Source organism: Mastigoproctus giganteus, chromosome 11 (genome assembly GCF_048544385.1).
Source record: "Mastigoproctus giganteus isolate SK-2022 chromosome 11, ASM4854438v1, whole genome shotgun sequence".
Classification (NCBI taxonomy): domain Eukaryota; kingdom Metazoa; phylum Arthropoda; class Arachnida; order Uropygi; family Thelyphonidae; genus Mastigoproctus; species Mastigoproctus giganteus.
In genome coordinates, this window is record NC_143585.1 from 145,036,642 (window position 1) to 145,063,328 (window position 26,687).

Below are 26,687 nucleotides of genomic sequence, written 5' to 3' on the forward strand. Positions count from 1 at the left end.
AGCTCATATGTCACAATTCAACAAGTTTCTGTATGAGCTCAGACATGTCTGTGCAAGCATATAAATGGAAATCCAGTACAAATGGATTTAGTTTCATTCTGACAAGATACACACCAAAGCAAGATATACAGATGGTAGTAGGTATATCTTGCTTCATGGATATACCGGATGTTTCAAAAATGGTCAATAATTTAAAGGTGAAAAGTACAAACTAAAATAAGCAAAAAAGTTACAATGAACATCGGGCCGCAAATGAACCATTTTTGAGATAATGCACATTTTCTGTTAAGATCCACTACTGACTATGGGAGCACTAGTTTAGCAAAAAGCTGTGAATCCTTTGCTAAGGGTGGTTTTATTAAACATAAGATAATACATTTTTAATTTTTGGTTTCAACACCACAGGATGTTGCAGGATGTTCTTTCTAACTCCCAACATCAGGTGTTATGCTTCTGGGCCTAACTGCTCATATTCCATGTGTGAAGCGCCCATGTTCCCTGATAAATGTGTGCCTGTTGGGCTGCCTTCGGCAGGGAAATGCTTCTTGGTACAAACGTGCAGTCTCGAGTGCACTGCTGTTGGCTTTACTATACATGAAGTGCATGTCTGCATACTCTTCGTTGCTGTAACCTCTTTCCATATTGACTATCCTTTGACAAGTAGTATGCCTGCTATGTCTCAAAAGAGCATTGAGAGAGGGGAAATGGAGAGAAAGAGCATAGCCTAACCTAAATAAACAAGTCAGTGGTGGATCCCAACTAGAAAAGTGCAATATCTCGATTCACTTAAAGACCCATGTTTACTAGGTTTTTTTTTTGCATATTGTAATCTGTACAGTTCACCTTTAAATTATTGACCATCACTTTTGAAACACCCTGTATAAGTAAATATTTAGTTTGATTTCTTTTCCTTGGCTGCATAACAGTGAAACAATGGCAAGGCGTTATCTTAATGATGATGAACTGGCCAAAATAATACATGTACAAATGTATCCCCAAAGAGTGACACAAATAATTATATACCTGTTAGTTTAACTTCTGTTCCAGGAAAAATAATGGAGTCACTGGTTAAAGAAGCATTGCAGGATAATCTAGATAAGACTGCAGTAATAATTCAGATACAGCATGAGTTTGTTAAGGGAAAGTTTCAAATTTGATTGGATACTACGATGTGGTTACAAAGGAACTGGATGCAAAAAATAATTTTGATATCATATACAGGCAACCCTCGATTTACATCGGGGTTAGGTTCCCGGGGGGACAGGTTCAAATGGAACCCTTTATATAATGGAGTCAATTGGAAATCACAGGGTTAGGTTCCAGGCACCAAAAATTTTACCTACCACTTTGCATCAATTGTTTTATTTTATTATCATTCTTCATAGTTGTAGTAATAGTGGATGGAAGCATATTCATAGCCCTACACACATTAGGGTGGCTTTCATCAGATTCTATTCTCCGAATATTGTGCTAGAATTCAATTAACTACTTTTACCAGACATAGCATGTCTTTATTCTATTAAATTGTTGTTGTTGTTATTTGGCTTTTAGGAGCATTAGCAACTTAGGCCATATTGCTCTGGGGATATGCGGTGGTCATTCCCTGACCTTTCCACATCCTCCTTATTTGGTGATCATGGGCTCGAACCCTGGTCTAATCAAGAAGCATGTGCTACGCACTACTGCTCCTGCCCACCTGGCTACAGAGGCGCCATTCTGTTAAATTAAAAACTTTATAACACGATTGGAAAAAACTGCCATGGCTATCACTATTATTATTATTTTAATTTATTAATAGCACAATTAATAAAAAAATGTTAGCATAATAAATTTCCAACACGTGTAAATAGCTTAAACAACAACCAACTGAATGCTTCACCGCATAAACCTTTACTACCCACATCCACGAGTGGTTACTTTGAGGGCGGGAATCTTTCTCGTCTCTGATGCGAATGCACTAATTGCTGATTGGCTCAGATTGTCCTAAATCACATGAACAGTGCATGACACATAGCACAGTATGATGCCAATAAATTTTGTCTGACAATTTTAAACTTTCAATTTATAAAAAAATTGCAAAAATAAATAAATAAAAAATAAAAAAGGCATTGTGGCTAGTGATTGGCGCTATTGTGAATCAGCACAAATCGGACCAGCACAAAATGAGGGCTATCTGTACTTGGATTTCAGGAAAGCTTTTGATACTGTTGGGCATGGGGGACTACTGTAAAATTGGAGCAGTATGGTATTAAGGGCAAGTTGCTACAATGGAAAAAGGGATAGTTGAGTGGAAGATGACAGAGAGTGGTGGATCAATGGAAACTGCTCTTCGTGGACTGATGTTATTAGTGGAGTCCCTAGGGTTCAGCATTGGGAATATTATTGTTTTCTGTATATATCAATGAAGGTATATCAGGGGCTTAATGTCCAAGTTTGTAGATGATACAAAGGTTGACAGTGTTGTTAATGAAAATAATGGTGTGTTACTGCAACAGGATCTAGAAAAGTTAGGCAGGTGGGCTGAAAAGTGGAAACTGAAGTTTAACATTGACAAATGCAAAGTATTGCATATGGGTAGCAGTAACCCAACCGATTGAAACGTACCGATTGTGTGGTACTACACTCGTACCGATTGTGTGGTACTACACTCAGGGAAGTGGAGAATGAAAAAGACCCAGGGGTAATTGTGCAGTCAAATATGAAGTTCTCTGAGCAGTGCAGACAGGCTGCCCCAGAGCAGGTCATGGAGTCTTGTCAATGATATATAGGAATTTTTATAGCAGAGACAAGGAGGTGATTATCCCTTTGTATAAGGCAATGGTCAGGCCACACCTTGAGTACTGCATACAGTTCTGGAGGCCTCATTTTAGAAAGGATGCAGAGTTTCTAGAACGAGTACAAAGGAGCGCTCTTACCAAGAAAGGCTTAAGTTCTGCAGATTGCAGCGTTTGGAGATTAAGCACCTGCGAGGTGATCTGATTGAGGTGAATAAGGCCTTGAATGGTTTCAGGAAGCTCAATGCTGATGGTATTCTTACGCTTGCTCAGATTATGAACCTGAGGGGCATAGATTCAAATTGAGGAAAGACAGGTGTAGAATAGATATCAGGAAGTTTGCCTTTAGCCAGCAGGTAGTTGATTGGTGGAACAGACTTCCATCTGTTGTGGAAGTTGATAGCTCAAATAAATTTGAGGCTCTAGTAGACAAACATTTGGAGTGACTGGATGGGTGAATTGGGAAGGGGTTTTTTTTTTTTTTTTTTGGGCTGATGCAGTATAAGCTTGCTTTCTTGCATCATATGCTTAATGGTGTTGCTGTTGTTGGCTGGTTTTGTCATTTGGTGACTCAACTAAGAGTCTGGGATCTAGCATCAGGTTGATCCTATTTTTCGTGCAATAATGTCACAAACATTTTTGCTGCATATCACACATCTTATGTTTTGATGATAAAACTGATCATGTGGAAAGAATAGCAAAAGGCAAGTTAATTGCAATAATTATGGGAAAAGTGGTTTGAAATGTCCTTCTCAAGTTATACAATTCAGGTGAAACAGCTGGTAAATTTTAGAAGACTGTGCCCTTTCAAAGAATATATTCCTACCAAACCAGGTAATAAAAAAGGTAAAGTGCAGCCATTATCAACTCACTGCAGGATGGAAGCCTCCTCAACAATTCATGTTGAGGGAAATGGACCATAATCTGCCACGCTGGTTCAATGCAGGTTGGCAGATCGACCGTATTCAGCAGTCAAGGGCTTGAACCCCGGTCAACTCAAAGAGCGTATGCTACTGCACTCCCGCTACTGACTACTCGGCTATGGAGGCCTCTACGGAACCAGCTAATACCATATATCAAAATATGAACTCTCTGTGATAGTATAAGTTCCTACTTGGAGAAGTTCCTCAAACAAAATCAAGGTATATGTGTAGTGTTTGGATATTGGACTATAATTCCACAAAAAGAGCTGTTGACAGCCTGGGCCAACTTACTGCAATGTATGATTGCAAAATGAAAACTAATCATTGGCCCATGATTATATTTTACAACATGCTTGACCTAAGTGCTTACAATGCATTTGTTTTGTGGAGAGAAATTAATCCAGAGTGGAAAAATAATCTTTTGCACAAGAGATGAATATTCATAACAGAATTAGAAAAGTCACTGATAACTCCGTATATTACCATGAGAAAAAAATAAACCCAGAACTGATCAAGCTGCTACCATTGTCAGGGATCTCCTAGGAATGTCAGCATCACCTCCTGCATGAGGATCACCTGCACCCAGTAAAGAAGCCTGATGCAAATTTTGCTCTTCAAGTTGTGGCAAGAAAACTAATATGACATGCTGCATGTGCAACAAGTATCTGTGTGAAGTTCATGTCACATATTACTACCCTAATTGCAAAAAATGTTTGTTGTTTTTCTATCATTTTAGAGTCAAAATTTTTGTTTGTTTACTAATTACAAGCATTTTGTACCTTACCATTATTATAATATATCTCCTTATACTAACTTTGTTTCCATTTTTATCTAATTATTACTTTGTATCATGTTTTCATTTCTTAACAAAAACTTATAGAAATACTACATCGGGTCTATATGACCGGAGCAGTACAAGCATACAGTGGATATAAGGAAAACAGGCAGGGTTAAATAGTTAAAATGGCTGATACATTATCATTGTCATGATAAAATCTGATTGAGTGTATAGGGCTAAGTCAGGTGGCTAAAACAAGTAAAAGATGAACTATATTCATTGGTAAAAACAGGTAAAACAAAATATGCCAGAAAATTAAAATGATGTCACAAATTCTCAAACACAGGAGTGTCATCAGCCCTCATAAGAAACAAAGTGTAAGATTACTGTGTGCTATGCAGTTGTTCTTGCTTGCCTCTGCATATTACTGTGTACTATGCAAAGGCAAGCAAGAACAGCTTCCTCTGTGTGGTTAAAATTAGACTGCTGCCACAGTTTGATTACATCTAATATACCTTATTTATGACCAGCCATGACTCTTGTCACTGGAAATATAATATATTACATATTACTCACCTGCAGTCTGTATAGGGGACTAACAGACTGTGATTGTTCTGGGACTGTGCTGATCTGACTGCAGAATCACCCAGATCATTACCTACCCCTTATCTGATGTGGCTTGGGATCCAACATAAGAACACTCAAACGAATGCTCTAACCAAAAGTAGCATGAACCTGGATCAGGACTGGATAAAAATTATATCTCATGGCAAATCAAACCCATAATGTGCTTAAAGAATCAGTATATATCTTTTGATAATGGTATCTTTTAATGATCCAAGGCTATCTCAATAGCATATAACTCAGCTCTATATATGCTGCATTTTTGGGAATCTTCTCAGATAGAGTATTACCTAGGAAGCTAGCAGGAGATCCCACGGATGATTATGACTTTGAACCATCAGTGAAGATAGGCACAAACATGAAATCAGAGTAATCAGCTCAATGGGCAGCATAGATTTGTAGGTAGACAATATATGGAGTGCTATCCTTTCCCCAGTTTTTAAAGGAGAAATTGCATGACGATGGATTAGCTTGCCTAGGTAACATTGTCTATTGTGATGTTAAGCTCTCTGAGCAACTCTCAGACTCGAATACCAGAGGGATGGTTGGCAGTAGGGTGTGTTACAGGTGTTATAGAGATTCTCCTATCATGGCTAAAAAAATGGATGTTCACATGGAGTGGTCGACCAGGGATTTTAGTTTAAAGATATACTATAGTGACAAATACTTTCATCAGAGAGAAAGGGGTGGTTCAGTAGCTTCAACATAAAGAATCAGGACAGGGAATATTTTAAATACTCCAACAGCAATAATATGGGTAACTTGATGGTGGATTGGATCTAACCATCACAATATACTTTTTCTGGCGGACATATAGACCTGAGACCCATAATCTAGTTTGGGCTGGACAAGTGCACAATAGTTTCAAAATACAGTATACAACAATCGGCAGTCCAGTTATGAAATAATATGGACCTTAGGAAGTTTAGCACTTCATGCACTTTTGTCTACAGTTGTTAGATGTGTTGCAGAAATGTCAACTTATTATCAAATATAAATCCAAGGAATTTTCTGTCAGATGCTGCTGGTATGGCATTTGTCCGGACCATGAGTTCTGGTTCATGGTGAAGGTTCCGTGTACAAAAAATGTAAGCAAATGGTCTTCTGATATAAAAATCTGAAACCTTTAGCCCAGTGGTTTTCAACCTGGGTACTGCAGCACCTTAGGATGCCGCATCAACATTCCAGGGGTGCCACGTAATTTGGGTTTAATTTACTTACAAACTTTTTTTTTTTTTTTTAATTTATATATTTATTTCATTATAAAATGTATGTTATCTTTTTACTTTTGTGGAGATCTATAATTGATGTTTATTTAGTACCTCTACGTAAAGAATAAAATTATATATATATACAGAGAGAGAGAGAATCGGATCTAACAGGCAGAAAATTGAGTATTGGTGCCACATAATAAAATAAATTACTTAGGGGTGCTATTATTATAAAAAGGTCGAAAACCACTGCTTTAGCCAATGCTCAGGAGTTGAGGTGGCAATCGTTTGCAGCAATTGCCATTCAATGACTGCCATGTTGCATGAGTACATAAAAATAATTAGGTAATCAACAAAGAGGGTACTATTCACAGGTGGAGAAAGTTGTTCAGTAATGGAATTAACTTAACGGCAAAAAACTGCAATACTTAGAACAGATCCTTGGGAATTCCTTCCCCTTGGCAAAAAAGGCAGAGGGAGGTTGCAGGGCCCACACAAACTTAGAATGAACCTTTTTAAAGAAAATTTTTAACAAATACAGCAAGATGACCTTGAAGATCAAAGTTAAGAACATATTTCAAGATTCCAAAAAATCTACAAGTCGTGTTGTTTTTTTTCCATATCAAAGAAAATGGGCACCGGGTGCTTGCATATTAGGAAAACATTTTGTTAAAGTGTTTTCAATGTGATTAAATGGTTAAGTGTTGACCTGTTCCTTCACACTGTGTCCTGGAATGGGAGATCATTTGATTTTAAGTTCTGGTGAAACCCTTTATAACACGATGCTCGGAGTCCAAAGAATCACATCGCAATATAAGCGGGATTGCATTAGAAAATTCTAGCCTTATTTCGATATTCAAACTTCATACGTACTATCAATTACTTGTCTCTTTTTTGTCCATATGTTCCTCGTCCATTTATGCTAGCCTTGATTGGACAGTATTAACTGACCTTCACCACAGTGATCACTTTCCCATAATTTGTAAAATACAGACAGATACAAACTATGCCTACAACCAACGAATTACATGGAATTTTCTCCACCCAAACCGGGAACAGTTTTCTAATACCATTCAATTTGATAGCCATTTAATACTTACTACATCTATTAATAATGCCGCTAGTCATATAGTAGAAGAACTGCTTGGAACTGCTGCCACTGCAATACCAAAATCAAATATTACGAAACAAAGATATAATGGTTGGTGGATAAGAGATTGTTTTCTTGCCAAAAGAAAACAAAATAAAGTGTGGAACATTTTTCAATGAAATGCTACAATGGAGAACCTTATAAATTATAAACGACTGAAAGCTGAAACACGCTGAATTCATAGGAAAGCAAAACAGTATGCATGGATTCGATTTACTTCTACCATCTGCAGAAACACTGACCCCAGAAAGATCCATATCCTCAGTGGAAAGTTTCAACGAACTTCTGCACCCATTCCTGTCTTGGAAAGAAATGGATATTTCTTCTCTGACTGATATTGCAGAGGTACTAGCTGAAACATTCACTGCCACTTCATCCTTTCAGTCTTATGAAGACTCATTTAGATGCACAAAAATGTCTGTGGAAAAGTATAAAATTAACTTTAAGACAAACCAATCATATTCCTATAACCTTCTATTTATTACTGAACTCAGTGAAGCTCTCCAGAATTCTCGAAATAGTTCTGCCGAGCCAAATGGCATTTTCTACATAATGCTTCGCCACCTAAACTCAAAATCTACACTACTGAAATTTTACAACAGAATCTTTGAAGAGAATGTTTACCCTGATACATGACATCAGTCAATAGTGGTAGCCATAGCAAAACCGGGTAAAGATGCTTCCTCCCTCAACAGTTATCATCCTATATCATTGACCAGCTACTTAGCAAAGATACTGGAAAAGATGGTTCACAGGAGATTTTCTGGATCATTGAAGATCAAGATACTAATTTGGTTTCTGCTGTAACAGGTCTACAACTGATGTCCACATCAAAGTCAAAGCTCACATTCAAAATGCTTTTGTCAAAAAAACAGCACATCGTAATAATAACTTTTGATATTACCAAAGCATTTGACACAACCTGGAGATGTGAAATCGTCCAAGACTTATACAACCTTAGACTGAGAGGTAACCTGCCTAGATTCATTCAGAATTTCTTCATCTCAGGACCTTTCAAGTAAGATTCCAGAATAAGCTGTCCAAAATTCACATGCAAGAAGGAGTACCTCAGGGATTGATTTTAAGAGCCACACTTTTTGCATTACTTAAGACATCCCAGCTACAGCTGAAACATCTGTATTGCAGACGATCTTGCTATTTCCTATCATTCATCAAGCATGGCTACCACTGAAAGACAACTACAGTTAGCAATAACCAAAATTGAAACTTGGACAAAATATAACAGCTATCAATTAACCGAGGGAAAAACAGCAGCAGCAGTACACTTCTGTAAATTACGATCACTTCATCCGAAACCTGTAATAAAACTGAAAGACAGAGAAATACCAAGATTCCATAAGATTATTGGGTTTAATTTTAGACACCAAACAAATTTTCATATGCATATAACTGGAAACTACGTGCTTCAGAAATTAAACATCCTTCATGCAGTATCCTCAGCTTCTTTGGGTGCTGACAGGCAGTCATTGCTGAATTTATATTGTGTCGAATCTGGTCATGATTAGATTACGGAGCTGTAGTATATGCTTCAGCTAAAAACAACATCTTAGAATCTCTGAACACCATCCAATACAGTGCCCTTCGATCCGCGCTAGGTGCCTACAGAACCTCTCCAGTACAGAGCTTGTACATAGAAGCACATGAACCTCCGCTTTATCTTAGAAGGCAATGCCTACTCTGCCAATACGCTGCCAAAATAAGAAGCTCTCCAACTCACCCCTGCTGGGTATACCTCAACGAACCTATTTGGCCAATACTTTACGAATCCAAGCCTAATGAACCTAGGCCTGCTGGGATACATCTTCAAGAAGCAATACAGAAGTGGAAAATTGACTTCAATAAAATTGCTGAAAGTAGAAATATGCCTTTGCTTCCATCAGATAGACAAGACACAGACATTGATCTATACTTCACTCAATTGTCAAAAAATACTGTTCCACCACTTAATATCTGACAGTTACATACTGACCATACTTTGGAGCCCACTGGGAAACTCATATATGGATGGCTCTACGTGCCAATCACATGTAGGGGCAGCACTTGTATTCCTTTCACATGTAATCTCAAAATCCCTCCCAGCTGAGTGCAGCATACTTTCTGCAAAACTATATGCTATCCAGCTTGCATTAAGTGAAATATGTCCACAGTTGTCACTCTCTGTCCTATTATATTCTGATTCGCTCATTGCTATCTCAGCATACAGGGTAAACAAAATTCTCATCATCCTATCCTACAAAAAAAAATTGGCTTTCTAATCAACCGCTATCAAAAGAAACACTGAAATAACTCTTTGCTGGATCCCAGGACACTGCAGAATAGAAGGCAATGAAAAAGCAGACAATGCAGCTAAGTCAGCATCAGAACTGCCAAACAGAACAATGATAGTCCCACATACTCATTATTAGAGAAAGTTAAAAAATGAATGGGCCCAGATATGCCAAAATCAAATCAACAATAAACTACAGGAAATAAAACCTACTCCACAAATATGGCACTCCAGCATCAGAAGAAGTAATGCTTGCCAGACTACAAATTGGTCATACTCATCTCGCGTATTTTCATCTCTTAGCATATAAAAATCCCCCACTCTGTGTTCAATGCCATGTTCAGCTTTCATTAAGACACATTCTTTTGGTATGCCCTCAATTCAGAAATTCCAGATTCCTTTATGTTCAGAGTTTATGCAATAACCAGATCACTGTTCAATTTTATTTGGCCAATCCTATTTGATAAACAAATCTAAAAAAATGTTCAATTTACATTAATAACTTGGTTTAAAATAACTAAATGCACAAGGCATAATACATTAAGAGTTTAATATCTATATAATATCGGTGTGTTTAGATACGCCATAGACAACTCTTAAGAAACTACAAAGTAGTTGTTGTAGGCATCATTTGCTCTTTCTCATATTGTGCTCTGCCTTCACGACGAGTTGCCATGATATTGCACTACCTCGAATAAGTAACACTTCACTAATAGAGAAGACTATTGTTACTTATTCTCAGTGAGTACCACCACCCAGACATGTTTCAAGGCTATTGGCCTATCATCAGTGGGTGGGCAGGTACCCTGGTATTGCAGACATGACGACCCAGTTGTGAAGATAATCACACAATATGAGAGATGCCAAAAGGTGTATATGACAATATTTAAAATAACTAAATGCACAAGACATAATACATTAAGAGTTTAATATCTATATAATATCGGTGTTTAGATACACCATAGACAACTCTAAAAGCAGAGCACGATATGAGAAAGAGCAAATGATGCCTACAACAACTACTTTGTAGTTTCTTAAGAGTTGTCTATGGTGTATCTAAACACCGATATTATATTAATAACTTGGAAAGACACATCTTGGCCATTGGTGCCCATATGTCTTAAAACCCTTAAACAACAACATGGCCTTTCTTGATAGGAAATATTCAGTTCTGTTTTCGAATTTCTTTACCCTCCTTCCACTGATATCATGCTCAGGAGTATGCAGTATTCTTTCCTTGGCAATTTGTACAAACCTGTTTTGAAACTGAACATCCTTTGCTCTCGTGGTCTTTGGCACCACACTGAGAACAGGCTGGGTTGCCATGACAGGCTGTTTACTAGTGGGCATACTTTTGGCACTTTAAACACCTCAATGGATTTGGAATATAAATTCTTACTGGGTAGCTTAAGTAGCCTGCCTGGATTTAACTTGGAGGCCATGGAGTTTCCATCCTTGTACAACAATATTTGCTTGAATGCTGTCACACTTTGATCTTTCATTTCAGAGCAGATTTCTTCCTCAGAGATATGAAGAAGATCCCATCATGAGATGGCACACATGAAGAATTCAGAGTTTTATAGGAAGGGAAGGTTTACGATGATAGGCATTCACCCTATCAGTGGCTTTCAGAATTTTCTAGGCATTTTTGGGACTTGAAGCCTTGACTAGATCTCCAGAATGCAGATGTTTCACAAATTTTGTAGACTATGCCAGCCCTTTTAATCCTTTCTGGATGGTTAACATTTTTCTGAATGTCTACTCTCCAGCAGAATGGAGAATGAAAAAAAGTGGTGTCACTGATGGCATATCCTCATTTCTAGCTCTTTTGGCAGATATTGTCTTTCTGTTCTAATCGGTTAGACAGGGCCTTGAAGAAAAAGATGTAAATCACTATGTACTATTTAAATTACTACACAGAGCCCCCTCAAAGGGATACCCACTCAAAAATTAGCAGGTACTACTGGAAATTGGTGAAATAGTGATCACTTAAACCAGAGTGGAGTAATCTGCCTTTAATTTTTTAAGAATTACAGATTATTCTCAGATGTTTCGTATTACTTCTTGTGCAACTTCTTCAGTGACTGTAAAATGAGACAGCAGATATGGTAAATTATGGTGATATGAGTCACATAAAGTTGTTAATTTTTATTACACATTATTACCTGTTAATTTGATTATACATTATTAAGCAGTAATCCAATTACACATTTTTTATTTGCTAAAGATAAGATTTAGTCTTCAAATAATTAACAAATAGCTATTAGCAACATCAGGTAAAGAATTAACAGTTAAAGTTTTAACACAATTCACATAATTTTTAAAACTGTTAAAATTTAATTCTTTGCCTGATGGTTGCTAATAACTATTTGTTAATTAATTCAAGACTACACCTTAACAAATCAGAAATGTGTAATCAATTTTTTTTTTTTTTTTTTTTAATGGAAACCCCAAACACGAGAGGTATTAGAACTTATAGTACTTAGTACCGTGCTTGGGTTGGAGGTTGCAAAGACGAAAGAAGATATTTGTTGACATTAGACTTGAACTTCTGTAGACTGTAATTTTCAGGAAATACGTATGAAGGAAGTTTGTTCCAGAAAGCAGCAGTTGAATGAATAAACAAGGAAGATGAAAAGTTGGTTGTGTTCGTTTGAAGTTTTTATTATTATTATTATTAGCCATATAGCAAGGAAGCCTGAGGCTTATTCTACACCAGCCAAAAAAAAAAAAAAAAAAAAAAAAATTTTCAAGTAACCCTGTGAGAGACAGACGTAGAAAGAAATCGCCAGGAAAGAGAAGAATGATGGTATCCAGCTCAGGTCCCTGGGTTGGGTATGCCAAGCCCGTACTCACCAGATGTGACCCCTGGGATTGACAGTAAATTGATGTTGGCTGGTAGAGGCATGTGTTCGGACTGTTTTAAAAGAGAGAGAGAGCGGGAATTATAGAAGTCAATTCAGAAGAACAGTGCCCATGGAAGTATCTGTATAAAAGGCATGCAGCAGAAACAGTACATCTATGAGACAGCGAGTGGAGAAACTGTGTTAGAGAGGAGTCATTAATTAGCCTGAAAGAGGTTTTGGGGGCACTGCCCCAGATGTGGGAACAATATTCCATGATAGGGCGAATTTGCGATTTGTACAGAGTGAACAGCTGTTTGAAAGAAAAGTAATGAGAGCAAAAGAGAAAACCAAGTTTTTTAGATGCAGAGGATGCAATATTTGTAATGTGCTCATGCAAAGACAGATTAGAAGTCAGGGTAATCCCCAAAAGAGATATATCATCTTGGCTAGAAATCAGAGTGTCACCAAAGATAAGCATAGGAGCAGAAGAATCCTTTTTGTGAGATATAAGACAAGACTGAGTTTTAGAAGGATTGAAATAAAAAGCTGATCGAGCAGGATAAGGTTTCTCAAAATGGGAAATGGAATGCAATGTGCTATCATCGGCAAAACTATGGATAGGATTTCCAGTCAATGGAAGAAGGTCGCTAATATACATGAGGAAAAGAGTGCGGGAAAGAACTGAACCTTGGAGAACACCAGCATTAGTGGAGAAGTTAGAAGACAGAGAGCCATCTAGCATCACCCTCAGGGAGCAATCAGAGAGAAAACTGGATAACCAATTACAAAAAACAGTTGGCAAACCATAAGATGGAAGCTTGTTTAGAAGACCTTTATGCCAAACACGATCCAAAGCCTTTGATCTTATTGAGAAATTAATGGGTAATCAAAATTAACAACTTTATGCTAATCATATCACCATAATTTATCAGTTCTGCTGTCATTACAATCACTGAAGAAATGTTGCAGGAAGTACCACGAAACATCTGAGAATAATCTGCATTTCTAAAGAATACACTCCACAGAGGTTTAAGTTCTCGTTATTTCACCAATTTCCAGTTCTTGATATGCCTGCACAAAAGAATGTGCTGCTAAAAGAATATTTATGATCCATATAGCAGGTACTAGATATGCAAATGGGATGCCAAGTTTATGTAGAGCATGATACCTACATTTCCAATACTTCTTTCTGTTCGTGGACCAAAGGAAATGAGCCTAATTGGAATGCAGTTGACCCTAGCAGTTAGAATCACTCACTGATTGATCCCATTCAGACCAGTTCAGAATCTCCTGTCTTGTTGAAGCAAGGGCAAAAATGGTGTATTCCAATGATGTAACCCTGAAACCAAGGTATGAGTATTGGAAGCCAGCAGCATCACTGGGGGGGGGTCCCCTTCACCACATATGGATGCCCGTTGAGGGAGAGAGAGAGAGAGAGAAAAAGAAAGATCTTTTAAGATTTCAATAATCATTATTATGCATGTATTTATTAACATGTATTAACTGTTTGCTATCAGGACCGGTAATTGGCAGTATATAACAGGAAGTGTTTTTTTTTTTTTTTTTTTTTTTTTTTAAATTCTAGACTATAAACATGGAGCACAATCTAATTAATAAAATCCCTTTTGGTATTTTTTCACGTGCCAAAAACTTGACAAAACTCAATATGAAAGATAACCAACTGACTTCATTACCATTAGGTAAGTTTTAGTTATGGAAAGTTTTTGAATTATGATATCATTAGTATTGGGACACCAAGAGAGACATTCATATAAGTGACAAACAAATTTTAAAATGGCTGAATATTATTTTAAAATGATTTCTGCTCACCTTTGGCCTTCTATACAGTAGATAGCCTATGTGGCAAATTTTTATCAATTTTTGGAAATTTCCAGGAGAAATTGCAGGAAATCTTTTTTAGCTTGTAAGGTTAACCTCCTCAATTTTGTGTATGCCTTGCCAACTCATCCCAGATGTTCACTGAAGTTAAGATTAAGGCTCTGATCTCGCCATACCAGTGGTATCAGAGTGTTCTCTTCAAATCACTTCTGCTGAAAACTGTAGCTCTTCAACATGGACTTGTGTTGTGTCTTATGTACCAGTTCACTGGTACATAAGCCACAACCCTGGGGTGCAAAAATATCCCATTAATATATTTATGATTAATATATATATAAATATCAATCTAGATTTATGTCATTTAAAGTGGAACTTGAGTTGAATCAACATCCATCAGAAGAGAAGTTTTTAGAAACTGCAGAGGGCTATACAAATTTATACTGCCTTATTTGGCCCTACAGGTTGCCAGTGGATTTCCATTGTCTAGAACATCATACCATATATAAAAATCAGTGGTCCAGTGCCATACTATGAAAAGTAACATCATACTGTCAATGCTTCACAGTTGGGATAAGCACAGTTGAGGTCCTCTCAAGATATGCAATCAGCTCTTCACAATTCAACTTCTTCATTTCCTTTGTCTTCCATTTCTGTATGATTTTCGAGCAAGCGTGCATGCATTGGAAAAAAGACTCCTCAGTCTTGGCAGTTCATCTAACCTAAGTCCTATGACATGGCACCCAGCTTCTCATCTCTCTTTAAACTTCTTGAGCTGTGGCATTGCATTTGAAATGGACAAAATTCATTCTATAGTTTGTGCATGTACTGTAGCATCCTCTACATCATTAGCATAATCAATATTTTAAATATCATATGATTATCCTATGGCATACCAATACTATGTATCATCATTTTTAAATATATTTCTAATATCAGTTTATCTAATTGTGGATTTATGTTACAATGTGATTCTAATAAAGATACTGTTGTTGACATCCTTCATTTATTTATTCTTTATTCCGTTAGTTATTTAAAGTTTTTAATTGAGTGTACTACCTTCAATAGAAATCAGAATCTATAAAGCTTTTAATATTTGTTTTCCAGCCAAAACCCACAGACTGGAATGTTTCTTTCAAATTAATAAGTAATTATTATTTATGAAATGGAGGAATCTCACCATATACTCTTTATGAATGTGAGATGTAGGTTTATGTAAGGTATAAAACAACTCCTCGACTGGCAACCTCAATATCACTATCAAAATTAATAGCATTAGTATTAGTAATGGCAAATGATGCAACGAAGCAAGCTTATACAGCCTCAGGGAAAAAATAAAAGTTAAATAAAAATACACCTGTCCATCCCTTCTAATAATTTGCTTTGTTCTTTCTTAAATTTATTCAAACTACCCACTTCCACAATGCCAATGAAAATTTGTCTTTCAACAATCAACTACTCTCTGGCTGAAAGCAAATTTGTATACATCTGTATTGCAACCATCCTTCCTCCATTTAATTCATGCTCCCCACATATGTATTGCCTGAACAAGAGTAAGGATGCCATCAGCATGTACTTGAACTTACTCAATCCATTCAAAGTCACCTAAATCAGATCGCCTCACAAGTCCCTGGTTTCCACATGGCACGATTTGCAGAGCTGTAGTGATTTTTCTTCTTCTCTACAAACAGGGATTGGGCCATTAGGGCTGATTCCATCCAGCAACTCAAACTTCGTCTTTTCTTGTCTTCCAACCCTTCTCCATCTGTATGGCCTGTGAAACAGAGCCTTCTTAAGAAGTCTTTTGTCAGTCATCCTCATTATGTGTTCCCCCCCCCCAACTGTGTTCTATATCTTGTAATATCTTTCACTATATTTCTGAAGCCAAAACATTCTCTAACGGTGTGGTTTGGTATATGGTCTCTGAACAAATACCCTGCAAGCAGTCTAAGAAATCTCATTTGTAGTGCTTCCAACCTTCTTTCATCTTTTTTCTTCAAGATCCAAGTTTTGGAGCCAAACATTAATGCTGGCTTTGAGATTATTTTATAAGCTGTAATTGTATATCTCTTGACATATATTTACCAAAATGTCTTTTAATAATACCATTAATTTTGTTGAAATTTATTATTTTACTCTCCATATCTGCATTTCCTTAATCTAAAATCATATTTCTGAGGTATTTAAATGTTTTTACTTGTTCTATTATATATATACTGTTTTTGCTCGTAATAATTCCTTTCCTTGCATGGCCATAGTTTTTTTTGTTTTTTATGGATATTTCCATACCAAATAATGAACTAATTTTGAAAAGATCATGAGCAGATTTTTATTATTCTGTCTGAGATTCAGCTAAAATAACTTGGTCATCAGCATATAGTAGAGTTGAGACTTTTCTTTATGCTGAAATTGGAATCCCGTTAGAGTGTAATTTTATCCAGTCTTCTGTTACCTTATTGATATTAAACAGTAAAGGTGAGAGTCCACACCCTTGTCATAATCCTCTAGTTGTTTTAATTCTGTTTGAAAATTTAAAATTGTTTAATTGTACTAACATCTGTATTATCATATAAAACCTTAAATGCTGATAATAAATGTGAATTTACACCATAAAATTTCCCAGAGTCAGTCCATGGATTTTGTCATATGCTTGCTTATAGCCAATAAACATTAGGGAGATTGACTGGTTAAATTCTTTTCTCCTGTTATTTATTTGTTGTAAAATTAAGACAGGATTGGTACAGCTTCAATCTTTCCACAAACCTGATTGTTCTTCAATTAAAAACATTTTCCACACATTTTATAAGTTTGTTTTTTAAGATGGTTGCATAAATTTTGTATGTACTGCATAGCAGTATTAGCATTAGTCTTAGTAGAGGCATTTGATGCAAGAAAGCAAGCTTATGCAGCATCAGCCAAAAAAATATATATATAAATAAATAAATAAAAAGTAACCACTTCGAAATACCTGTCCAGCTGAGCCTTAAACTTATTTAATCCTACATCTGTCTTTCCTTAATTTGAATTTATGCCCTCTCAGGTTGATTATTCTGAGCAAGAGGAAGAATCCCATCGGTATTGAGAATGCTCAAACCATTCAAGGCTTTATACGCCTCTATCAGATCACCTTGCTGGTACCTAGTCTCCAGACACTGTAATTTGCAAAACTTAAGCCTTTCTTCGTAAGGCACCCTTTGTTCCATTCACTAATCTTGTTGCCCTTCTCTGTACTCGTTCCAGCAGCTTTACATCCTTCTTGAAATGAGGCCTCCAGACCTGTATACAGTACTCTAGGTGTGGCCTGACCATTGCCTTATACAAGGGAATAATCACCTCCTTATCCCTGCTAGAAAAATTCCTATATATCATTGACAATACACCATGAGCTACTCTTGCAGCCCGTCTGCACTGCTCAGAGAACTTCATATCTGCCTGCACAACCACCCCCAGGTCCCTTTCACTCTCTACCACTGTGAGTGTAGTACCACAGAGTTGATATGTTGCTCTGGGGTTGCTGTTTCCCATATGTAGTACTTTACATTTGTCAATATTAAACTTCATTTGCCACCTCTCAGCCCATCTGCTCAACCTTTCCAGATCCTGCAAACTTCGACATTAAGTTTGATATACCATCATCAATATCATTTATAAATACAGAAAACAATAATGGACCCAATACTGAACCCTGAGTGACTCCACTAATAACATTAGTCCACGACGAGCAGTGTCCATTGATTACCACTCTCTGTCTTCTCCCCCCCAACCACCCCTTTATCCATAGCAGCAATTTGCCTCCAATGCCACACTGCTCCAATTTGTGCAGCAGTCTTCCATGTGCAACAGTATCAAAAGCCTTTCTAAGATCCAAGTATATAATATCAAAGGTATTCCCTGCATCCAGTTCTTTTGTGACTGCATCATAGTATCCAATCAAATTGGTCAGGCAAGACTTCCCCTTAACAAAACCATGCTGTGTCTGAGCTATAACTGAAGTCTTGTCTAGATGATCCTGCAGTGCTTATTTAACCAGTGCCTCCATTAATATTCCGGGAACAGAAGTTAAACTAACAGGTCTATAATTACTTGTGTCGCCCTTTGATCCTCCTTTGTGAATTGGGGTCACATTTGCATATCTCCAGTCCATAGGTACTTCCCATGAGTCCAAGGAAGCTCTCATAATTATGGCTAAGGGTTTGCTTACTTCCTTTGCTGCCTCCTTTAATATAACTGGATAGATCCCATCCACCCCAGGTGCCTTTCTTGTGTTTATCTTCAACAATTTCTCCTCCACTTTACTCTCAGTTATTACAAGATTCTCTAGCTTACTTCCAGAGTTGAATACACTTCTGGCATTCCCCTCGCTGAATAACTCCTCATGTGTGAATGTCGATGCAAAATATTCATTTAGTTTGTTAGCTACCTGAGCAGGATCATCAACAGTTGACCCATCGATATCAAGAGGACCAATCTGATTCATCCCCTTCCTTCTAGAGTTTACATAAGTAAAGAACTCTTTGCTGTTTTTCTTTGCATCCCTTGCCAGAGATTTCTCGTAATCTGCCTTCGCCTGCCTAACCTTCTTTGTAACTTGGTTACAGATCAACTTGTATCTATCATAGGCTTCTGTGTCACGTGTTAATTTGTATGTATCCCATGCATTTTTCTTCTCTGCCATATGTCTCATTAGTTCATCTGACATCCATTTAGGCCTAAACCTTGAACAATATTTCTTAGTTGGTATGTAAAGCCTAGTAGCTTCCAAGATAAGTTCTTTGAATGCTTCCCATTTTGAATTTGCTGTTGGTAACATCATCAGTTGGTCCCACTGTATAGAATTTAAATACTGTCTCAGTCCATCGTAGTCACCTTTACGAAAGCAATAACCCTTCCCTTTACCCCTAATGGTAGTTACCTCTTTGAGTAAATCCCACTTCAGCACACTGTGATCACTGCCACCTAGTGGTTCATTTACCTGCAGATTCTTAATGCATGAAGAATCACTACTGATAATCAAATCAAGAGTATTACTCCCTCTAGTTGCCTCCCGAACATGCTGATGTAGAAAACAATCATCCAATAAATCCCCAAAAGCCTTGCTAGTGTGTGAGTGACCAGCCCCCAAATTCCAGTCAATATCTGGGAAATTAAAATCCCCCATATAAGACTCCCTGATTTACTGGCCCACTCTATTTCCCTGTGCAGTTTCTTATTATACTCATCAGAATCATTAGGCCTATAGCACACTCCTACTCTCAATTTTGATCTCCCAATGCTTATGTCACACCAAACTGACTAGACACTGCACTGTCCACTGATGTCCCCTTCCACTGTCCCCTTCCTTCTAGAGTTTACATAAGTAAAGAACTCTTTGCTGTTTTTCTTTGCATCCCTTGCCAGAGATTTCTCGTAATCTGCCTTCGCCTGCCTAACCTTCTTTGTAACTTGGTTACAGATCAACTTGCTGTTTTTCTTTGCATCCCTTGCCAGAGATTTCTCGTAATCTGCCTTCGCCTGCCTAACCTTCTTTGTAACTTGGTTACAGATCAACTTGTATCTATCATAGGCTTCTGTGTCACGTGTTAATTTGTATGTATCCCATGCATTTTTCTTCTCTGCCATATGTCTCATTAGTTCATCTGACATCCATTTAGGCCTAAACCTTGAACAATATTTCTTAGTTGGTATGTAAAGCCTAGTAGCTTCCAAGATAAGTTCTTTGAATGCTTCCCATTTTGAATTTGCTGTTGGTAACATCATCAGTTGGTCCCACTGTATAGAATTTAAATACTGTCTCAGTCCATCGTAGTCACCTTTACGAAAGCAATAACCCTTCCCTTTACCCCTAATGGTAGTTACCTCTTTGAGTAAATCCCACTTCAGCACACTGTGATCACTGCCACCTAGTGGTTCATTTACCTGCAGATTCTTAATGCATGAAGAATCACTACTGATAATCAAATCAACAGTATTACTCCCTCTAGTTGCCTCCCGAACATGCTGATGTAGAAAACAATCATCCAATAAATCCCCAAAAGCCTTGCTAGTGTGTGAGTGACCAGCCCCCAAATTCCAGTCAATATCTGGGAAATTAAAATCCCCCATTATAAGACTCCCTGATTTACTGGCCCACTCTATTTCCCTGTGCAGTTTCTTATTATACTCATCAGAATCATTAGGCCTATAGCACACTCCTACTCTCAATTTTGATCTCCCAATGCTTATGTCACACCAAACTGACTAGACACTGCACTGTCCACTGATGTCGACTGGCTTCACTTCCTTGGATTTTATGTGTTTCTTAACTAATAGCATAACCTCTCCTCCCTTCTTATCCTGTCTATCCTTTCTGTAGACATTGTACTCCCCAAATTCCAGTTCTGCATTCCTTATATCTGTGTGACACCACATCTCTGAAATCCCCACAATATCTTCCTTTGATGTTTTGAGCAATACCTCAAATTCATCAAATTTATTTACTAAACTCCTAGCATTGGTGTACACCAAGTATACATGCACCTGTTCTTTTTCTTAGCTACCCTAACACAACCCATGTGTTTACTTGTACTCCAATGATTCCCAGCAGTCTCTGAAATATCCTGCATCTTATTTTCCAGGCTGCGGCTCATTCTAATAGAAGCAGTGCCAGAATCACTTTCACCTCTGCCAGTGGCTACTGGTAATCTATTAGTCCTTGTATCCCCCCAATCTAGCAGTTTTCTGACCCACCTAACACTGCCTCGATAGCATCAGCAAACATTCTTTCACCCTTTCTATTTAAGTGTATCCCATCCCTGTAGAAGCAGTCTCTCCTGTTAACAAGTACAGACCAGGCTGAAAAAAATTCTACCCCTTGAGCCTTGCACAATCTTTCCAGGGCAGAATTGATCGACAGGGCTCTCATCATATACTCCCTCCTATCGTGTCTGGGCAGAATTGCAGACACTTTCAAATTCAACCCTAATTCACGGCTTTTTTTAAACAGTGACCTGTACTTGTTAAGTAATTCCGCCGGTCTCCTACTCTTAATATCATTAATGCCAACGTGTACAACTATATCACCTTTTGTGCCCTTAAAAGATGATATCCGTTCTACAACGTCATCAACCTTTGCCCTTGGCAGACATACCCTGGTCCTGTTCCACCTGTCCTTTTTACAAAGCATGTTTCCCGTTTTCCTGACAATAGAGTCACCAACAACTACTAGTTCCTTTGTGACCAGCGCATCCTGCCTTGGGGGCTGCAGCTGCGTTGCGTGATAACCAAGTGCAAGCTCTGGCATTGGTGTGGGCAGCTGAGAGCTTGATGGGCCCCTTATTTTTAATCCTTCGAGGGCATCCACCCTGTCCTTCAAGCTCTCATATAGGCCCATAACAACGCTGAGTTGTCGCCTGATTTCCTTGCATCGCGCACACACAAAGACATCCCCCATGGCAGTATCATGTCCCGTACCCGACTGCTCCACAAACATCAAGCAAGTAGTGCATTTTAATAGGCTCTGATTCAGAGGGCAACTGCCCCCCTCAGTTCTCCCCTGAGCCAATACTAGTATTTATGTAGGTAATTATTTCTTGTAGTTATATATAAATTTTGGATACGTTCTTCATTTAAAAGATGTGTTTTATATTTAGAACTGTGGAAGTAATTTTTTAACACTTGTGGCAATGGCTTCCTTACAATAGCAGTGCCAATATAAGGAAACCACTGTAAGACTTCCATACAGTGTAAGGAAGTCTTAAATTACTTATCAATAACCTATGAGCAGTATTTATTTCGCTACCCCTATACACTCTTGTATCTGTGATGCGACTTCAGTTTCTGGTTTATTATATAATCTATAATTGATCTGATCCATCTTGCTGCCCATGTGTAATTGTGAATATCTTTCTGTTTAAAATATGTATTAGTAATTCGGACATCATTATAAACACACAAATCTTTCAGACATTTTTCTATTTTGATTATAGGTTTGTTGTCCATATTTTCAAGTGCAGTCTATTAAATGATTGCCACCTATTCTAGCATTAGATCTTCCATAATTACTATGTAGTCATTTAGAATTAGCATTGCCACATGATGCAAGAAACCAAGCTTATACAGCATCGGCAAAAAAAAAAAAAAAAAAAAAAATTTCCCATTTCACACATCCATTTGCTACAAAAACTTTGTCCAGTTCTTCCTTCAATTTATTTAAGCTATCAACTTCAACGACAGATGGAAGTTTGTTCCAGCAATCGACTACCCTGTGGCTAAAGGCAACTTTCCACACATCAATTCTACAACTGTCTTTCCTGAATTTGAGTTTATGCCCACTCAGATTTGTAATCTGAGCAAGAGGAAGAATCCCATCAACATTGAGCCTGCTCAAACCATTAAAAGCCTTATACACCTCAATCAGATCACCTCGCAGGTGCCTAGTCTTCAGATGCTGCAGTTTGCATAACTTAAGCCTTTATTGGTAAGTGCGCTCCTTTGTTCTCATCACCAAACTCGTTGCCCTTTTCTGTACTCGTTTCAGCACTCTACATCTACCTAAAATGAGGCCTCTATACCTATATGCAGTACTCAAGGTGTGGCCTGACCATTGCCTTATACAAAGGGGTAATCACCTCCTTATCCCATGCTAGCAAAATTCCTGTATATCACTGAAACGACCCCATCACCTGCTCTGCAGCTAATGTGCACTGCTCAGAAAATTTCATATCTAACTGCACAATTGCCCCGGGGTGTTTTTCCTCTAATACCCTGAGTATAGTACCACACAGTTGGTATGTTTCTCTGGTGTTATTTCTACCCATATGCAGTACACTGAGTGAACAGAAATCATGTGATACCTACCTAGTAATGGGTAGGCCCACCTTTAGCCCGGATGAGGGCAGTCACATGGCGAGGCATTGAGTCCACAACTTCGCGAAAGTGTTCCACAGGTATTTCCATCCATGCTTGCTGCATCGCAGTCCATAATTCCATCGCATTCCAGGGTGAAGGAGCCAAAGTTCAAACAGACCTTTCCACAACATCCCAAAGATGCTGCATAAGGTAGTAGTAGTGGCACATGATGCAAGAAAGCAAGTGTAGGAGCTTATGCAGCATCAGCCAAAAAAAAAAAATCACACCATTCCCTCCAAATGCCTGTCCAGTTCCTCCTTAAATTTATTTAACCTATCAACTTCCACAACGACAGATGGAAGTTTGTTCCATCAATTAACCACCCGCTGGCTAAAGGCAAATTTCCGCACATCTATTCTACATCTGTCCTTTCTTAATTTGAATTTATGCCCCCGTAGGTTTGTAATCTGAACAAGTGGAAGGATCCCATCAGAATTCAGCGTGCTGAACCCATTCAAGGCCTTATAGACCTCAATCAGATCACCGCGCAGGTGCCTAGTCTCCAGCCACTGCAATTTGCAGAACTTAAGCCTCTCTTGGTAAGAGAATCCCTTCATTCCCCTCACCAATCGTGTTGCTCTTCTCTGTACACGCTCAAGCAAATCTACATCCTTCCTAAAATGAGGCCTCCAGACCTGTACGCAGTACTCAAGGCGTGGCCTGACCATTGCCTTATACAGAGGGACAATCACCTCCTTTTCCCTGCTAGCAAAATTCCTATATATCATTGACAAAACCCCATGACCTGCCCTAGCCGCCTGTCTGCATTGCTCAGAAAACTTCATATCTGACTGCACAATTACTCCCAGGTCTTTTTCATTTTCTACCACCTTAAGTGTAGTACCACACAGTTGGTACGTTTCTCTGGGGTTACTTCTACCCATATGCAGTACTTTGCATTTGTCAAGGTTGAACTTCAGTTGCCACTTCTTAGCCCATCTGCCCAAATTATCTAGATCCTGTTGCAGTAGCACACTGCCATTACTGTCATTAACAACCCTGCCAACCTTTGTGTCATCTGCAAACTTCGACATTAAGCCTGATATACCTTCATCAATATCATTGATAAATACACAAAACAACAGTGGACCCAACACCGAACCCTGTGGGACTCCACTAATAACATTAGTCCACGAAGAGCAGCACCCATTGATTACCACCCTCTGTCTTCTCCCACTTAACCATCCTTTTATCCATTGTAGCAACTTACCCTTAATACCATTCTGCTCCAATTTGTACAGTAGTCTTCCATGCGCAACAGTGTCAAAAGCTTTCCTGAAATCCAAGTATATGATATCAAAATTTACTTTTTGCATCCAGTTCCTTTGTGACCACATCATAATAACCAATCAAATTTGTCAGACAAGACTTTCCCTTAACAAACCCATGCTGTGTTTGAATTATTGCTGCAGTCTTGTCTAGATGATCCTGCAATGCATCTTTAACCAGTGACTCCATTATTTTACCCGGAACAGAAGTTAAACTAACTGGTCTGTAATTACTCGTGTCACCCTTCGATCCACCTTTGTGAATTGGGGACACATTTGCACATCTCCAGTTCGTGGGAACCTCCCCTGAGTCCAAGGATGCTCTCATAATTATGGCTAAGGGTTTGCTTAGTTGCTTTGCCGCCTCCTTTAAAATAACTGGATAGATCCCATCCATCCCAGGTGCCTTTCTTATGTTTAACTTCAACAATTTCTCCTCCACTTTGCTCTCAGTTATTACAAAATCATTAAGCACACTGCTACAATTTGATAACCTTCTTCCATTTTCAAACTGTAATAATTCCTCACGTGTGAATTTAGATGCAAAATACTCATTCAGTTTGTTTGCTATCTGAGCAGGATCATCAACAGTCGAACCATCGATGTCAAGTGGACCAATCATATTCATCCCCTTCCTTTTAGAGTTTATATAAGTAAAGAAATCCTTGCTATTTTTCTTAGCATCTTTTGCCAAAGATTTCTCGTAATCCGCCTTCGCCTGCCGAACCTCCTTTGTGACCTGATTAGAGACTAGCTTATATCTGCCACAGGCTTCTGCGTCACCTGATAATTTATATGCATCCCATGCATTTTTCTTCTCTGTCACGAGTCTCATTAGTTCATTTGATAACCATTTAGGCCTAAACCTTGAACAATATTTCTTAATCGGTATATAAAGCCTAGTAGCTTCCACGATTAATTCCTTGAATGCTTCCCACTTAGAATTTACTGTTTGTAACATCGTCAGTTGATCCCACTGTACAGAATTTAAAAACTGTCTGAGACCACTGTACTCCCCTTTACGGAAGCAAAAACCCTTTCCTTTACCCCTGACGGTAGTTATCTCTTTGAGTAAATCCCACTTCAGCACACTGTGATCACTGCCACCTAGTGGTTCCTATATCTGCAAATTCTTAATACACGAATGATCACTGCTGATAACCAGATCAAGAGTGTTACTTTCTCTGGTTGCCTCTCGAACATGCTGCTGCAGAAAACAATCATCCAATAAATCCACAAAAGTCTGACTAGTGTGTGAGTGACCAACCCACAAGTTCCAGTCAATATCTGGGAAGTTAAAATCCCCCATTATAAGACATTCTGATTTACTGGCCCACTCTATTTCTCTGTATAATTGTTCATTGTACTCATTCAAGTCATTAGGCCTATAACACACTCCTACTCTTATTTTTCCTTTCGCAGTGCTTATCTCACACCAAACTGACTCAACAGAGCACTGTTCATCTATATTAACTGGGTGCACTTCCTTTGATTTTATGGTTTTCTTAATTAACAGCATAACACCCCCTCCCTTTCTGTCCTGTCTATCCTTTCTGTACACATTGTACTCCCCAAATTCCAGTTCTGCATTCCTTATATCTTTGTGACACCACGTCTCTGCTATCCCAACAATATCCGCCTTTGATGTCTTGACCAACACTTCAAATTCATCAAATTTATTTACTATACTTCTAGCATTGGTATACATGCAAACATACATGCGCCTATGCCTATTCCTTGTTACCCTAACACATCCCATATACCCAACTATTCCATGATGACTGCCATCCGTCCCTGAAACCCCCAACACCCCTCGCTCCAGGTCGCTTCTTATTCTAATAGAAGTTGTGCAAGAATCACCTTCACCTCTGCCTGCGGTTACTGTTAAACTATTAGTCTTTGTATCCCCCAAAACTAGCAGTTTTCCGACCCACCTAACACTGCCTCGATAGCATCAGCAAATATTCTTGCACCCTTTCTATTTAAGTGTATCCCATCCCTGTAGAAGCAATCTCTCCTGTTAACAAGTACAGTCCAGGCTGAAAAAAATTCTACCCCTTGAGCCTTGCACAATCTTTCCAGGGCCGAATTGATCGACAAGGCT

The 26,687-nt window shown here is 38.3% G+C and overlaps 1 protein-coding gene across 3 annotated transcripts in view; it reads left to right on the top strand.

The window, feature by feature from the left end:
• The window catches only part of LOC150078496 (leucine-rich repeat protein soc-2 homolog), a 487,454-nt gene that overhangs the window by 363,511 nt on the left and 97,256 nt on the right, over positions 1–26,687 (top strand). For all 3 annotated transcript variants that reach the window (XM_090385300.1, XM_090385301.1, XM_090385302.1), the window contains one exon: positions 14,179–14,293. In XM_090385300.1, the coding sequence (XP_090241426.1) occupies positions 14,179–14,293 (115 nt within the window). The remainder of the gene's footprint in view (positions 1–14,178; positions 14,294–26,687) is intronic.